We start from the raw sequence: 17,005 nt of genomic DNA, 5'->3' as shown, positions 1-17,005 counted from the left end.
CTGTGACTGGCCAGAATGCCAGCCTTTTGCTTGCCAAGGAAAGCCTTGAGGCTGGATGGTAGAAGTAGGGTAACATGAAACTTCTATAGTAAGTGAGATTTAGCAAGTATGTACCATGCTGCATCTTGAGACAAAATATATTACATTGTGTTCTAACAATTCATTGTTATGCATTGCAGTATAACAGTTGACCCTTGTGAAAGACTATTGATAACAGGAGGAAGAGAAAACGAGTTTTAGGTCTTCTCATGACTATTAAAGAATAAACAAGTTTGCTGGAATCCAACACGCATGTATTTTAGCCTGCAGCCACAAAAAGCAATTTCTATAGAAAAATATCACAGATTTTGCAGCCAATACATATTCTTCAAAAAGAGAAACCGTGCTTACATCATATTCTATAGTGCAAGAGAACATGGTGGGGGGTAGGTCTGTTATCACTACTCTGCGTGCATCTGCCAGGGCGCTTTCCAGTACCAGAAATTTGTGTCATTGCACCCTAGGGCAAGCCTGACACCCCAATGCTGATTTATCCACTTTTTTAAGTACAGCTACATGCGTGGAGCATTAAATCTTTAGGAGTGTGGGTGGGAATTTAATTTAAAAGGAGAGGGAAAGGTAAAAACTAAGTAAGCTTTATCAGAGAGGTCTATGTAAATCCAGCCATAAGCACTCACAGAAAAGTCCTCTATCAAATGAAACACAGGATTTCTTGTGTTCTTTTTTGTAAACATGTTCTTTAGGTATCTGACTTCTTTATTCCTGGGGCCAGAGTCTGCACAGCTCTCTCCTCTCTCCATGTGTAACCTGAGCTATAACAGCTAGAGCTGCAAGCAGGAAGCAATGGAGACCAAGCTAAAATGGCAGCTGCAATGTTAAGCAAACAGAGAAAGCGTCTAGGCTCGTTACTCTGGTATGGTAATGCTTTCTTCAGAATAAATATAGAGTTCTAGGTGACACTAATGTGGCGAATCTATTGGCAGTAAAATGCCAAAATTACTTTCCTTCTTCTTTAAAGATTTCTTGAGAGATACCTTTAAGTAGTGCGCTCCAACTCTTGAAGTAGATGGAGCAATTTGGAGTTCAAACTGAAATGTGCTTGCATAGTGGTCATGTGCCCTAAGTGGAAGCCTTGTCTACCTACCCCTAGTTCTGGCCCTGGCACTTACTATTAAATAATATTTATAGTGGTTACAGGCAGATAGGGTTGGCTGGCCACGACAATATCAAAGGGCTACTACTATCATGTAATCCCATTACAACAAGGCTGAAGGCATGGGGCATAGCAGTACAGGTGCATGCCAAGCCCACATCTGGGGCATCACCAGACTAAAGGGGCTGATTTACAATGCCCCATGCAGTGTGCAAAGTGCAAAAAAAAGCTAGAAGCAGCAGGATGTGCAGCCTGCACTGGGGTCCTGTCCTTACTTATAATGGCTCCCTGTGGTTGGCACTAATCCTATATTTCTGAACTGAGAAATATAAAACTATCATAGCATTTCACAGAGGCCAAGCTTTCAAAAGGGCAAATACCTGTGTGCATCTGAATTCAACCTGAAGGAATTCTAAGGCTCAAAACACACTCCTACCAACAGCTACAGGATATATCCAGTCTGATCTCATCACAGACGAGCCACAGTGGCCCTGTCTATGAACAAGGGAGCTCTCAGCCTAAGGGTTAAAATACATACTACTAAGTTTTGCTTCCCATATATATGTATTTTCTAAGGCATCATCATTGTATTATATTCTGGCACCTAAACATGTTGTTTAATGGATAGTAAGCCCATGAAACAAGGCACTCACCAAATGTGCCCATGAGAGCTATTTTTTCCACTAATGGGAAGGATTGAGTTATTGCTAAGAAAACTGTATTAACTCTTATTTATGGGCATGTTGTGGTCGTCTTTGTGTATTCCGATTTTACGTTGGTTGTCTGTATGTAATTCTGATTGGACATTGATGGTACCTGAACAGTAGCGTAAGGTGCTGGGGGCATGGGTGGTGCTACTGTACCTGCGCAATCTCAAGACCAAAAATGCAATATTTCTGATACAGAATTTATATCATTCTGATGGACAGATCAGAGGTGGAAACAAAACCTGCTCTGGGCCAAATACAATTTTCTGTCCAAGAATACTGGAATTTAAGACACAATGAATACCGTAAAGTTCACTGCAACCCAAAGAACAGAGAACAGGCTATTCAACATTTTTTTCAAGTCTCAAAAACATTCCGGATTCCTATACATTGTTACTGGAAAACGTAACCTTTATTGTCAGGTGTAGTCTACATGTTTCTGGTAATGATAAAACTAAACACTGTCTTTTATTTTTTTCAATAAAAAAAAAGTCAAAACGGTCTTTGGGAAGATTAACTGTTGCAAGACCTGGGTCTTTTCTCCATGGCTCAGGTAGCAGAAAACCACTCCTTCCAGTCACAAGTCCATTAATCTTTCTAAAACTAAATAGGATTAGAAGAGGCTTTCCATAAAGCGATATAGCAGTATATATGATGATGATTAAATAGGGTTACACGGGTATGAGATCCATTATCTGGAACCTGTTATCCAGAAAGCTCCGAATTACAGAAAGCCCTGAAAATCTATAGACTTCATTTAAATAAAGCAATTCATTTTTTTATTTTCCTTTTTCTCTGTAATAATGAAACAGTACCTTGTACCTAATCCCAACTAAGATATAATTACCTCTTATTTGGGGCAAAACAGCCCTATTGGGTTTATTTCATGGTTAAATGATTCCCTTTACTCTGTAATAATAAAGCATTACCTGTACTTGATCCCAACTAAGATATAATTACCCCTTATTGGGGGCAGAACAGCCCTATTGGGTTTATTTCATGGTTAAATGATTCCCTTTTCTCTGTAATAATAAAACAGTACCTGTACTTGATCCCAACTAAGATATAATTACCCCTTATTGGGGGCAGAACAGCCCTATTGGGTTTATTTAATGGTTAAATGATTCCCTTTTCTCTGTAATAATAAAACAGTACCTGTACTTGATCCCAACTAAGATATAATTACCCCTTATTGGGGGCAGAACAGCCCTATTGGGTTTATTTCATGGTTAAATGATTCCCTTTTCTCTGTAATAATAAAACAGTACCTGTACTTGATCCCAACTAAGATATAATTACCCCTTATTGGGGGCAGAACAGCCCTATTGGGTTTATTTAATGGTTAAATGATTCCCTTTTCTCTGTAATAATAAAACAGTACCTGTACTTGATCCCAACTAAGATATATTCAATCCTTATAACAAGCAAAACAATCCTATTGGGTTTAATTTACGCTTGAATGATTTTTTTTAGCATACTTAAGGTATGGAGATCCAAACTGGGAAAAGACCAGTCCTGGGCATTCTGGATAACAGGTCCCATACCTGTACTATTCATATATGAATTTTCCAATGGATAATGGAGTCTCTCAGTATACAAATCCAAATATCCCATGATGCTCTTTTGCTGGCATGGGATTCTACGCATTGTATTTCAAGAGCAGCTAGAGAGTCACAGCAATTTTCAATTTGGAACCTTGGAAGCTAAACATTTCCTAAAGGGAACTATACTGTAAACCTGTGTAGAACAGGTAATGCCAGTAAGGTGTAATATGACATTTGCAATTAATGCAGAACACAATCACTTGATTAAACTGCTTCTCTCCCTTGAGCACAGATCAAGGGGTTAAATAATAGAATCAGCAGCTAAAACCTGAAAATATCTATCTGAAAATAGCTGCACAGAAGTATAAAAAAAAAAAAATAAAGTTGTGTGAAAAGCCCACAAGGGAGGAATTAATTACAGGCATTTAGCCGGGGGCCAAGAGGAGTTCTTAAATTACAGTGAAGGTCTTTAGTGAGAAATTTCTATACTACACACACACAAAAAAAAAAAAGAAAAGGTTTGCTCTAAGTCTACTCACCAACAGTCAAAGCAGCAGGTAGAAAAAAAAACCCATTTGATTGGTTGATATAGGTTACTAGGTTTTGACCCATTCTAAAATCTAGACACACAGTTATCTGTGGGTGTGTGGTGGTTCTGATTCTGACCAATATCTCTGCAATATAAATATCAGGTCCTAAAAAGGCAATCTGTATATTCTGCAGAATGCCAGAGGGCTGCTCTAACAGGTGCCACAGACACAGTCTCTGGGGGACTTTGGGTCACCCTGGAAATGCCAGGGCCTAGTGTGAATGTCAGTCTGGACATGATGAATATTGGTTGGTTCAGGGGCGTTTCTGGGCCCCTGAGTGCAGTGAAGTCACCTTTTGGATGCCGCCCTCCTCACTTACCTTTCCGAGTTTCGGCGAGGCTTCAAGAGCTGAAATAATTTGATTAAAATGGAGTTTATGGGAGATGGCGTTCCCATAATTTGGAGATTTTTAGATAACGGGTCTCTGGATAATCGTTTCCATAACTGTATAATGGATTACTTTATACTGGACAGAAGATTGTGTGTCACTTTAAATAAACACATACAAGCCAACACTAGAGAATTGGGAGGGATGCAGCACATTTGGCACAAGACAGCATGATAAATCATCATTTACACAACACTGACATATCACGCAGCTTCACAAAGAATGTTTAATCAGTCACATGAGTCCCTGCCCCAGTGGAGCTTATAATACAGTACACACACAAATACCCCTAATCACTATAAGCCATGGGCCTTTAAGGGGTGGATAACTTTTAGTATGTAACACATGTCAAACACAAGGCCCGCGGGCTGAATCCGGCCTGCCTGGCTGTTTTATGTGGCCCTTGGTGACTGTGCCTGACCATGCACTTGCCTGGCTGCGCTGCTCCAGTCCCAGTGGCACCCCAAATGGCCGCTTACATTCTGCCCTGCAGGGTGTGTGGCACAGAATGACGTAATACTCACCACGCAGGGCAGAACATAAGCGGCCGCTCGGAGCGCCACTGGGACTGGAGAGGCACAGTCAGGTAATTGGTGCTGCACGGTCAGACACGGTCACCACTGGCCACATAAAACAGGCAAAAGTGGCCGCTTCCACAGCACTGTGACTCCGCGTAGCAAGTTTGTGCCTGGTGGAGGAGTAATTTACCTGTTTTGCTTACAGTTTGCTTTGTGCTTGTTGTTATTTTTTAAAACATGATTAATGCACAAAGATGGCATGCGATATGGTGTTTCAAGGTGAGGAAGGATTTATCCTTCTACCACTAAGTAACTTAATAAATAATTCGGCTTAGCCTGTATTTTAGATTTCGGCCCCCTTATGTGGTTGTGTTTGATGCCCCTGATGTAACATAATGACCTGTTCCTAGCAACTTTGCAATTGGTTTTCATTATTTACTTACAAAATAAATAAAAGCTGCGCAGAGTCCTCTATCAAAAGAAACACAGGATTTCTTTTATGTAAACAAGTTTTTCAGTATCAGACTTCCTCTCCTTTAAGGCTCCTTCAGGTTTGGAGCAGGAGTCTGCGCAGCTCTTCCCTCTCTCCCTCCCTTTTTTTTACTCCCCCCTCCGATAAGAATTCATAAGAATTTACTCCCCCTCCCATCAGAATGTGTGATCTTAGCTACCAATAGCTAGAGCTGCAGCAGGAAGCTATGGAGACCAAGCTAAAATGGCAGCTGCTATCTTAAACAAATGGAGGAAGCTTCAAGGCCTCTTTACTCAGGTATGGGAAAGCTTTCTGCAGAAAAAATATAGCTTTCTAGGTGGCACTAATGTGCCTTTCCTTCTCCATTAATTATTTAACTTTCTCTTCTGTCTCTTTCCAACTTTTAAATGGGGGTCACTGACCCCCAGCAGCATTAAACTATTGCTCTGTAAGGCTACACATTTATTATTATTGTTACTTTTATTACTTATCTATCAATGCAGGTCCACTACTATTCATATTCCCATCTCTCATTTAAACCACTACCTGGTTGCTAGGGTAAATAAGACCCTAGCAACCAGATAGCTGCTAAAATAAAACATGGAGAGCCGCTGATCAAAAGGCTTAATAACTGCAAAACTGTCTCAGAATATCAATGTCTACATCATATTAAAAGCTGATTTAAAGGTAAACTAACCCTTTAAGCTTTACATTTTACAATGCTAAACTACATATTTAAAATGTTCAAGTCTGCCACATACACAGAGGTAGGTAATACTTTAGGTCAATGTAATAAAGCATTATATCTACATGCACAGTTTGCATGCACAATTACATATAGATAAATATTACTGTGTGTCTCTCAAGTCATGCACCAGACAAGCAGACCCATCGGCTTTTAAAATTCAAATTGCTACCGTTTCCTATATATATTGTTTTTGGTGTGACGGCTCTTTGTAAATAGCAGCTATTTGCTCTGCAAACCCCACAGTCTTTACTCATGCCCCACGCAGTATCCATAATATCATCAGAACACACTGTAAGAACAGCCTGCTTTGTTTCTGTAAATATACTATGTACACACACAAATATCCTTTGCATTACAATAATTTCACTGCTTGCAGACTATTATGTTGAACCTAATATGAGAGTCTTGAGCACAAGAAGTATGGAAATATTTCCCCAAACCCACTATCAGGCCCAGCATGCAGAGAAGAACTGAGCATGCTCAGTAGCCAACAGCCAAACTTAATTCCTAAGGGAGGCAGCTAAGTGGGTTAGAGTAGGAGAAGGAATCCTAAGTGATTGAGGGGACACTAAAGCCTAACTATTAACCTTTAAGCAACCAGAGGGGGTATTTAAGGTTTCAAAGAGGCTATTTACTGATTACATATTTTTGTGGGGCTTTACATGTCCTTTAATAATAAGAAATAATTTGTCTAGTCAATTGCATTGCTGTACTTCAAAGGGATCTTAACCCTCAAAGTAATGTAGAGTTGCTCTTCTGAGTACCTTTGCAATTTTTTTTGTTCTGTTTTTCAAGATATTAGCAGTTTCCACACTTTTACTATAAAGAACCTGAAACAAGGCTACTGCTGTTCAGTTCAGCCAGCAGATGAAAAGACTTCTGGTTTTGCTTTGCTTAGAAAATGAAGTTAGTGTTCAGAGATGAGTATGTAGAAGTATACTGATACTGCTTTGCCTATGGGATAGCATACAGTACAGCATTATGGAACTAAATTAGTGCTGGACTGTACAACCAGGAGATGCGCATCGCTATGTGCAGTGTAGCTCAGCACCTGTAAAAGTAATGCACAAATACACCTACCCATAGATACGTCTAAACGACCAACTGCAACAACACCACTGAGTCCCTACTACTTCTCAACAACCAGAGGGTACAACTGCACAGAGCCCGCTCACTCCTTGCTCCTCAATATTTAGTACATAAAAGGGGACACAAATCAATCTCTTTCATAAATTTAGACCTTGGAATCCATAAAAATGAAATAAAATACGTTAAATATTTGACTGCATTCCCTCACACTTATCAGTGCCTACTCACAGCAGGTTTTAGGAGAAATTTTACAGACGTTTGATGCCCTCTAGTGGTAGCTGAAGAGGATGAACCAGTAAAGTACTTGACATGTACAGACAAATTCCACACTTACACCAGACCCATATGGCTTAACAGAAAGGATCAGCAAAATGCATATAGATAGATAGAAACATTATGTGTCTATCTATAATGTATACATTATATTTATACACCTATTTTAGACATTTCATGCAGTTCTCAATGCAGGCAATAAATGTCATAGGGATTTTCATTCTCGCATGAACTATTCCACTTTTATGAGGCAAAAAAAAATGAACATTGTTGGCCCAAGGGCAGAAGGCCAATAGATCATCTGACTTGTGTTTCTGTCAGCAAAGCTGCCTGAAATAGGGGCCTCTTTATCAATAAGCTTGTTTTTTACCACCATACTGAATGAACATCATTGCATGTAAAGGGGAGAGAATCACTGTTAAAAATGTGGATGTAATTGCTCAGAAACTAGAACATTCAGTTATTCTGAAACCCATTATCCAAAAGAGCTCTGAATTATGGGAAGACTATCTCCAACAAATCAAATAATTAAACTTTTTAAAAATAATTTCTCTTTCCTCTGTAATAATAAAACAGTACTTTGTACTTGAGCCCAACTAAGATATAATTACCCCTTATTGGGGGCAGAACAGTCCTATTGGGTTTATTTAATGGTTAAATGATTCCCTTTTCTCTGTAATAATAAAACAGTACCTGTACTTGATCCCAACTAAGATATAATTACCCCTTATTGGGGGCAGAACAGCCCTATTGGGTTTATTTCATGGTTAAATGATTCCCTTTTCTCTGTAATAATAAAACAGTACCTGTACTAGATCCCAACTAAGATATAATTACCCCTTATTGGGGGCAGAACAGCCCTATTGGGTTTATTTCATGGTTAAATGATTCCCTTTTCTCTGTAATAATAAAACAGTACCTGTACTTGATCCCAACTAAGATATAATTACCCCTTATTGGGGGCAGAACAGTCCTATTGGGTTTATTTAATGTTAAATGATTTTCAGCAGACTCCAAATGCTCATTCAAGAAGGACCCTCAATACCATTCCCCTTGTAGTGTTACAGGCATGGGATCCCTTACCTGGAAATTTATAATACAAAAGCTCCAAATTACAGGAAGGCCATCTCCCATAGGGTCTATTTTAAGGAAATAATCCAATTTTTTTTTTTTTTTTTTAAATCATTTCCTTTTTCTCTGTAATAATAAATCAGTACCTTGTATCTGATGGCACTAAGCTGCATGAATTTATATTGGTGGCACATCAATCCTATTGGCTTTATTTAATGTTAGTTTAATGTTTAAGGTACAGAAATTACAGAAAGATGCTTTATCCAGAAAACCCCAGGTCCCAAGCATTCTGGATAATAGGTCCTATACATGTACTGCAAAACACAGTGGGAACCTTGTATCCTTGTAACCTTGTAAGTGGTAGAAGTTAGAACAGCAGATTGTTACATCAGAACCTACATACATCTAGCATGAAGAAGCTTAAATACATGTGTTTATGAATGCATCCAAACCCTCTTCAACATGTGATTTGCTTTACAGTTTCCTTTTAATAAAACAGCAATGCAAAGATCTTTAAAAAATTGGTTTGAGAAGTTAGATCCAGGTTTTGTAGCAGCATGGAGACCTACCTGCATCCGGAATATTCTGACATCATGTCCGTATACTTTTATTTCTTCCGGCAGATATTGATGTGCATTTATGTACGGAATGTGTTTTTCGAAAACAAATCTACAAAGCATAAAAGAACAATTTATATTTGTGTCCTAAAACGAATAAAACTTGGTAAAGAGGCTGAGGCTTCCGACTGCTGGGCTGTTAGGGGATGATAGCATTTGAGACAGAGATAATGTACCTAAGGGATGTCCAACTGGAAATCCCGAAGGGCCATATGTGGCCCTCCAAGTGATTTTTATGGTCACCTTAATTATGTCAATAGGTCAAATAATCTACATAGAAAATGTTAGTCATAATTAAAGAAGATAAAGTTAAAGTTTAACCTCTACTGGCCCCCACCCCTTTCCCTGACCACAGTTAAAGGGCACCGATCACCTCCTATTGTTTCCCCCACCAGAGGTGCAGGCTAATACAGCCCGCACTCCAAATAGGGGAAACAATAGTTTGTTTGTTTTTTTCAAAAAACTGCCAGCGCTGTGCTACCTGCACCGTGAGGGAGCCCCTGGAGCGGGCAGCCATATTGGGGCACATGCATGTGCATAATGAGCAAGCACTCATGCCTGTGACATAGGAGGGTGATTTACATCCACCGCTCGCATCGGAGGACCTTCGGCACTTAAGCTTTTTATCAGCTCCTGCAATTAAATTTATGATCACAAACATACCACTAAACTGTCCGAAGAAATAGAAACATAAATTTGAACTACAGGTGCTGATAAAAAGCTTACGTGCCGAAGGTCCACCCATGCGAAGACAACTTCTGGGTCAGGAATTCAAGCACCCGTTGCCTTTTCGCCGTGCTGCTATGGAGCAGTTTATAACTAAAATTCTAAATGAAGCATTTTATAAAAGACCAGAGGGAAAGGGTATCCCTATCATTAGAGATGTTTTGTGTATAAGGTAATCAAATATTTATGTGTTACTGTTCCTTTAACTCTAATATTCACTTGCCTCTCAAAAGGGGATGGCTTTTTCTATTAAAACATATGCAAAATATCTTACCGTAATAAATCAGAGAGTGTGATAGAAGCTCTCAGCCACAGCAAAGCAAGGTAACAGAAAGCCAATGTCATAGGCATGGTCATTTTAACATAGTTCCATGGTTTAAAATTTTTTCTCATTTTCACGTGTGACAGACCATCTACAGAGCCGGAATGAACACTCACTGCACTTTCTGTAGAAAAAAAATAGTTTGTCCAATACAAGAATTTTCAGTGGGTTTACTAATCCTAAAATAAATGACTTGCTGTATCCTATACTGACATTTAGCTAGTGCCTCTCAGGTTAAATGCCTTGGGTGGTGCTAGGGAAATATTACTGTATAAAAGTAAAATTGTAATTAGTGCTTGAACAGCAGCCTCTACAACATTGCTTGGAATTCATGCAATGGCATTTAGGCCAGGGTTTCCAAACTTTCCGAGTGCCCACCCCCACAGAGGCTTGGAGCAGTGGCTCAGGGGGCTCAGCATGAAAACCAGTTAAATGGCCAATTGCTCTCCTAGGTACACCTGAATGCCCAGCTTGAAGGTCACTTTGAGATTTGGTGTTAATATGTTTTTTAAAATCCAAGATATTCTTGAAACTATAACTGACTGATGGATACCCCAATATAGCTGTAATCATTTCATGAGCTACTGGGGGGGCTGACCAAAGGTTGGACCTTTAAGGGGAGCCCTGGCTGAAGTCTTGGCATTTAAGTGGGGTTTGAACCGGACCAACATTCACTGATCTAAGCATTGAAAACAATTACTAATTTGAAAAGGGCAATAGCATACCTGGCACTGGCAGCCACTTGACTGCCTACGGCATTCTTTCTTATCACTAAAGGCCTTAGTTCTCCTTGACAGGGCAATCTCATATGAGGCATATTCTTAAGGCATAAACAGAACCCTCACTACCATAAGTAAAATGTGCTGTCCAATAAATGTTTGAGGGAAAATCCCTTTACGACAATTTCTTGGCTTTTACAAAAACATTGCATTTCCTTTTCATGTGTACAGAAGCCAAAACAGTACCCCCTCTGTGCAAGTAAGGTACTGTGCAACAAGATATTTATAGTTTTTATGCCTTATAATAAACATAACACACCTGCACAGAAGCTATACAAAGTACAAGTCAAGAAAGGCTTACCTGATGCAGAGGGGATGTCCTCAGTTGGTAAAGACAGCCTACCGCTAGCATCAGAGGTATACCCATCAGAAACAGATGAAGTGCCTATACTAAAAGCTTCTAAGTCACTATCCACCTCAGTAGCACTGCTATCAGAGTCCTATAGAATAAGCAGGAATGACAGGGTAGCAAAGTACACTCCAAACCATGTTTCATAGGCTTATAATGTAACCCATGTTGAAGTACTTATATAGACATAATGCTAAAATAATTACAACAGACAAGATGACTCCATCAGCAGATTCTTACATTAAATATTACAGGTAACTGGCAAATATAGTTAACAAGTAAAGGACACAATGTATATTTCAAGCAGGTGCTTCAAACAGGAGTGGTTTTTGAATTAAGCAGTAAAAAAAATTCTATCATGCTAAAGGTCATAAATAAAAATTCACAGTATTTTATTTGCTATGACCACAAGAAGAGACTGAGAAAGTGGTGATTGGTGGGGTATGGCTGGAATGAATGTTGGTGTTAACGTATCACAAGGAACAGTGGCAATTGATACTTGCTGATTGGTTGCTATAGTGCAAACTTTCCATAATTTATTACACAACCTTATTAATGCTTATGGCAGTTGCCAATATATATTGTTGTTCCGAGATGTCATCCTTCTCATACTCTTTTCAACTAACTGTATTCTGTAACTGGTAGAAATGTCCCATAAATGTGTTCTATCTCCCGAATATTTACCTTAAAAACACTTAAAATATTCCATATTACTTACTCTACAAGTAAGAACGCTTCTATAAACTGGCCTTTTGACATATGCCTGATTGGTCTTCTGAAGATATCGCCTCCAGAATGTACATAGGATTTCATCCTATGGTAAAAGCAATAAAAAAAGAATGTTATAAATACACTGTAATGCACAAAACGTATGGAAATCGTGACATCAGATGAAAAACATACATAAAATAATGACAGTTATACAATTTTACCTGTATAGGTACAAATGACCTATGGTAATACATTATTTGCTTCTGGCCTTTCACTAATGAGAAAATAGAAACTACTGCTGTTGTCTGGGATAAAACAGTGGCAGTCAATGGAGTGATGCAAGGTGGAGGGCTGTGCATGTATGTTACCCACCCACAGTCAATGTGAGTGGGGGGATCAAAGTATGGGTAACAATGTAAGCCCACTTAGAAGAATATCATTGGTTTGCCAAAGGTTCACTCAAGATGTGGCACAGAACAAATAGGTGACATGCCTATTTAATGATGGGCTTTGCTAAATTGATATTATTTAGGTTACAATGTCCTTTTATAAAAGCTAAGGATTTCCTTAGGGTATATGTTGGAAAAGAACTGATTTGGAAAAATAGAAGGAGATGATGGAATAAAACAAACTGCCCTATTTTACCCACCCAAAACATGAAGTATTTACCTTTATTTGAGGAGCCACTCCCAAAGCCTGCAGTGCTTCAGCTTGCTTAATGAGAATGAATTGAAACCCTTCACAAACGTACCATTCCCAGCCCTTCTCTGTAATACAGAAACAAAAGTTTGTGAAGAACCAAGCATCTGTTTTTGTATCGTGCCCAAATGAAATCATAAACAGCACCTTGAGGTGCAACTCAAAGAGCAGAAACTTAGTCTTTATACAGTGCTGTGTACTGGAGGGATGGAGGTAGGTGACACCCCATGGAAGGTCTTCTAGTTTGCAAGTCAGTTATGACAAGCAAGCTGGGGATGTAAAGCCAGCACCAACAATTGCATTTGTCACCGGTGGAAAGGCATTTCGGATCGATTAGTCACCCACAGCAGCAAAGATATTTGGTGAATAAATCACTCCGTAGGACATTGGCCCAACAGTGGAGAAGTTAAAATCTAGGTCTATATATGGAATATTTATAAAACTTTGTCCACAACTCAGAACAAATTAACATAAACAGCAATTTTCTCAACAAATAATTTACCTAGTTTTCTCTTTTTTCGTAGGCCTCTTGAGATGGACTGAAGTTTGCCATGGGTTGAAAATACTTCTGTATCATCAACTTCTCTGGTTTTCTGTAGGAACAGACATCTTATTTGTGAACAAAATCTTTGTATTAAGTCTTTGAAGCTACTTATGCCATAGAAGCAATGTGTAGGTTCAGAGCATCAGAAATATATGGCTCCTGCACTGGGCCCACTATTAGCAAATCAGACAATAACAAAATCTGCAATAGCTTTTAGGATAGAACCAGAATTTTGAGTGGATTTCTCGTGGAAAAATGTTGCTAGTGCAAGCACTGGTGGATATTTAGAACTTAACAGTCCAATTTACTTCAGAAATGCAGTTTAGGTTTGCTGCTGCTGGTAGGACAGAAGCAAGATGAAAATCTATGTTTTGTCCCTAGATCCCTACTCTGCCAAGAGCCCTTTTTTACTGGTAACAGGTGAAGACCAATTATAAGAGGTTATTAGACATAAGACAAGACATAATGAGTCAAACAATTTGGCAGCACCTTGTACTGGGCAAAGCCAGATGCAAGAACACTAAGAATACCTGAAGTGAGAATAAATTGAGGAAAGGTTTTGGTGATTGTTGTCTTTATTAAAGATGGTAGATAAAATAAATAGGGTCAAGGTTCATGGATTAGGAGGAAGAAGTCACCCAGATGGGTGTTCAGAAGAGTGAGAGACAGGCGAAAAGACTTGTTATATCTACTTACATACCTCTATGACAGTGTGGCAGCTCTTGCAGTAGAATGTGCCCTCATCACTTATTGCCCAGTTAACCTCAGAACATTGCGGACAAGGCTTGTTGTAGCCTCTCTGTTGAAGATATAAAACAAATCAGAAAGCAGAACAAGGTTATTCAAAACAATATACATATTATTAAACTGCCTTGGTCAAGATGACCAACCTAGGCCTAATTCAGTGAGTGGCTCCCCGGAAGATGCATTTATTACACATCCCTGAATTTTCGAATGATCTGGTCATCCTAACCTGCCTGTGTGCTATACTCTACCTGCCCTATGCTGCCTGTGTGTGATATACTCTGCATGTCCTGTGCTGCCTGTGTGTGATATACTCTGCATGTCCTGTGCTGCCTGTGTGTGCCATACTCTGCCTGCCCTGTGCTGCCTGTGTGTGCCATACTCTGCCTGCCCTGTGCTGCCTGTGTGTGCCATACTCTGCTTGCCCTATGCTGCCTGTGTGTGCCATACTCTGCCTGCCCTATGCTGCCTGTGTATGCCATACTCTGCCTATCTCATGCTGCGTCATACTCTGCCTGCCCTATGCCGTCTGTGTGTGCCATACTCTACCTGCTCCTGTGTGCCATTCTATCTGCCATACTTTGTCTGTTGTGTGCCATACTGTGCCAGCCTTACACTGCCTTTGTGTGCCATACTCTGCCTGCCCTATGCTGCCTGTGTGCGCCATACTCTACTCAGTAATTATGTGCTGGGAGTTGCTGTGTATCCACAGAGGAGGAGGCATATGGATTTAAGGGTGTATTAATATGACATAATATAATTCTTTAACATATGAAGGAAGGGTGATTTCCTGCAGTGAGCACCAACTATTTGGGTATTTACTGTGCTATCACCATTAATGTGAGTGTGGTCTTAAAAGCTCTTGTGATAACATTAGAGCTGTCAACCTGACCCCAAACCGCTTACTGGGCATACACACCACAAAATTCACCACAGGTTTTTGCGAGAATCAGGAGAATGCTGCTGGAGGACAAGAGAAAGGGGGAGAACCACCAAAGTTGGGTAACTCCTAAAGAAATGGGGGGGCAGCTCTGTAACATGGGTGTGGTTTGAATGGGAATTGTCAAAACTAGCTTCCATTATCAACCCTCCACCACAAAGACAGACCTCAGTACCATAGTTGAACAGCACTGCTTTCAAACAATCATTTAATTTTCTCGTCTGATGTATTTTATACTTAATATAAGGCAGCTGGATAGAACTGCTAATGTTTTAAAAAAGAGCAAACAAAAAGGTAGTTATTACCAAACTGACCTCCAAAAAGCTATGGTTTGCCAGGTTAGCATACGTGAATTTGATTGTTTACAGTGTAACCCTTTTGAAATAAAAAATAACAAAAACGGTATAACGGTGATACCTTTATTGGCTAACTAAGATAACCATAGCAAGCTTTCAGAGGTAATCAGCTTGACAAAGGAACTAGAACAGGGGTCGGGAACCTTTTTGGCCGAGAAAGCCATAAACACCACATATTTTAAAATGTAATTCCGTGAGAGCCGTACAATATGTTTGGCCGCGGATGCTGCGGGACAAGGTAGGGTGGGTCCCAATGATACCGGATGCGATGCGGAGGAGGGTGTGGCCTGCGCTCGGCAGATAGAAGACGTGTTCTAAGGCTTAGAACACGTCTATCTGCCGAGCACAGGCCACACCCCCGTTTGTTTTTTTTATTAAAGATTTGGCAGTGAGCCAGATGCAGCCATCAAAAGAGCCCCATCTGGCTCCCGAGCCATAGGTTCCCTACCCCTGAACTAGAATGTTCTGAAAGCTTGCTATAGTTATCTTAGTTAGCCAATAAATGTATCACCTTTATACCACTTTTGTTATTTTTTTATTTCAAAAGGGTTATTCTGTAAACATTTTGACTGACTAACACGGTACATCACCTTTTCGTGAATATGAGTGTGACGCACTATTGTACAAAGTTTGCTGCATGCACTGTAATCCACAAAACCAATTAGCAGATGGCATTTGTTTAATGAAAGCACATCGCTTTTTGGTTGTTAAGGAGTCTAAAGTAAACTTGGCACCTTATTACATATCCAACTGAAAATTAATATAGCATTTCCCATGAGTTACTTCCCCACATGAGGCTATTCCCAAACTATCGCTCTTCTCAATATAGCCATGCATGAAATGCCTCAGCACATCCAATACCCATTAAAGCTTTATACACTTCCACTGCATTTGACACCACACGTAGAAGAAACTCGAGTGGGATGAAAACCCTAATAGAACCAACGCGACTTCTCCTACAACTACGACACGTGACTCGCCGAGCGTCGCCGGGCATGACGTCACACGCCCTTACTCACAGCGTCTTCCTCCTCCATAGTGCGTTACGTGTCCGGGGTCCGCGCTATGAAGGGAAGCTCCGCTAATGGTCAAATTTTGGTGCCGGCGGCGCCGGTAAACTCGCGGTTACAGGACTGTGGATTTTTGTGGCGTCGCGTAGTTTTCGCGTCACTTCCTTTGCCATTTCCTGGCCGCTACTAATAGTCACGTGGTCTGCATGAACCCATCGATTTTGTACCTACACAGTAGAATGTTCCAGCTTTAATGCTGAAAAGCTCTGCACTGTAAAGAGATAATGCCATGGGGTTCAGACGTATTCAGGGTCAGGGAGACATTAAGGAAAGGTTCAGTGTAAATATAAAACTGGGTGAATAGGCTTTGCAAAATAAAGCATGTTTTTAGTATTATTAGCCAGAAATCCTAGTATTATTAGCCAGAAACCTATAAAGGCTGGCAACGGATGTCTTATGTAATAGCCAATAACACTGGATAAATCATGATGTCTTCTACAGCAGGAATTGTTAATCTCAGAGGAAAGTCTTACACTTCGGGGTATATTTATTATGCTGTGTAAAAAGTGGAGTAAAACATCACCGGTGATGTTGTTCATAGCAGCCGATCATATGCTTTGCTTTGGTTTTCTAACTGTTGAAACCTAATTGCTGA

General features: G+C 39.9%; 1 protein-coding gene across 1 annotated transcript in view; it reads right to left on the bottom strand.

Moving 5' to 3' along the window:
- Positions 1-16,542, bottom strand: part of taf1b (TATA-box binding protein associated factor, RNA polymerase I, B) — a 52,966-nt gene extending 36,424 nt beyond the window's left edge. The window contains exons 1-8 of the mRNA XM_002938888.5: positions 16,360-16,542; positions 14,001-14,099; positions 13,259-13,349; positions 12,727-12,824; positions 12,065-12,160; positions 11,299-11,437; positions 10,171-10,342; positions 9,123-9,222 (exon numbers count right to left, since the gene is read on the bottom strand). Coding sequence (XP_002938934.1) covers positions 9,123-9,222; positions 10,171-10,342; positions 11,299-11,437; positions 12,065-12,160; positions 12,727-12,824; positions 13,259-13,349; positions 14,001-14,099; positions 16,360-16,377 — 813 coding nt within the window. The 5' untranslated portion in view covers positions 16,378-16,542. The remainder of the gene's footprint in view (positions 1-9,122; positions 9,223-10,170; positions 10,343-11,298; positions 11,438-12,064; positions 12,161-12,726; positions 12,825-13,258; positions 13,350-14,000; positions 14,100-16,359) is intronic.
- Positions 16,543-17,005: the final 463 nt, after the last annotated feature.

The sequence above is a fragment of the Xenopus tropicalis genome, chromosome 5, assembly GCF_000004195.4.
Source record: "Xenopus tropicalis strain Nigerian chromosome 5, UCB_Xtro_10.0, whole genome shotgun sequence".
Lineage (NCBI taxonomy): Eukaryota > Metazoa > Chordata > Amphibia > Anura > Pipidae > Xenopus > Xenopus tropicalis.
This window is presented reverse-complemented; position numbering and strand designations above follow the sequence as displayed.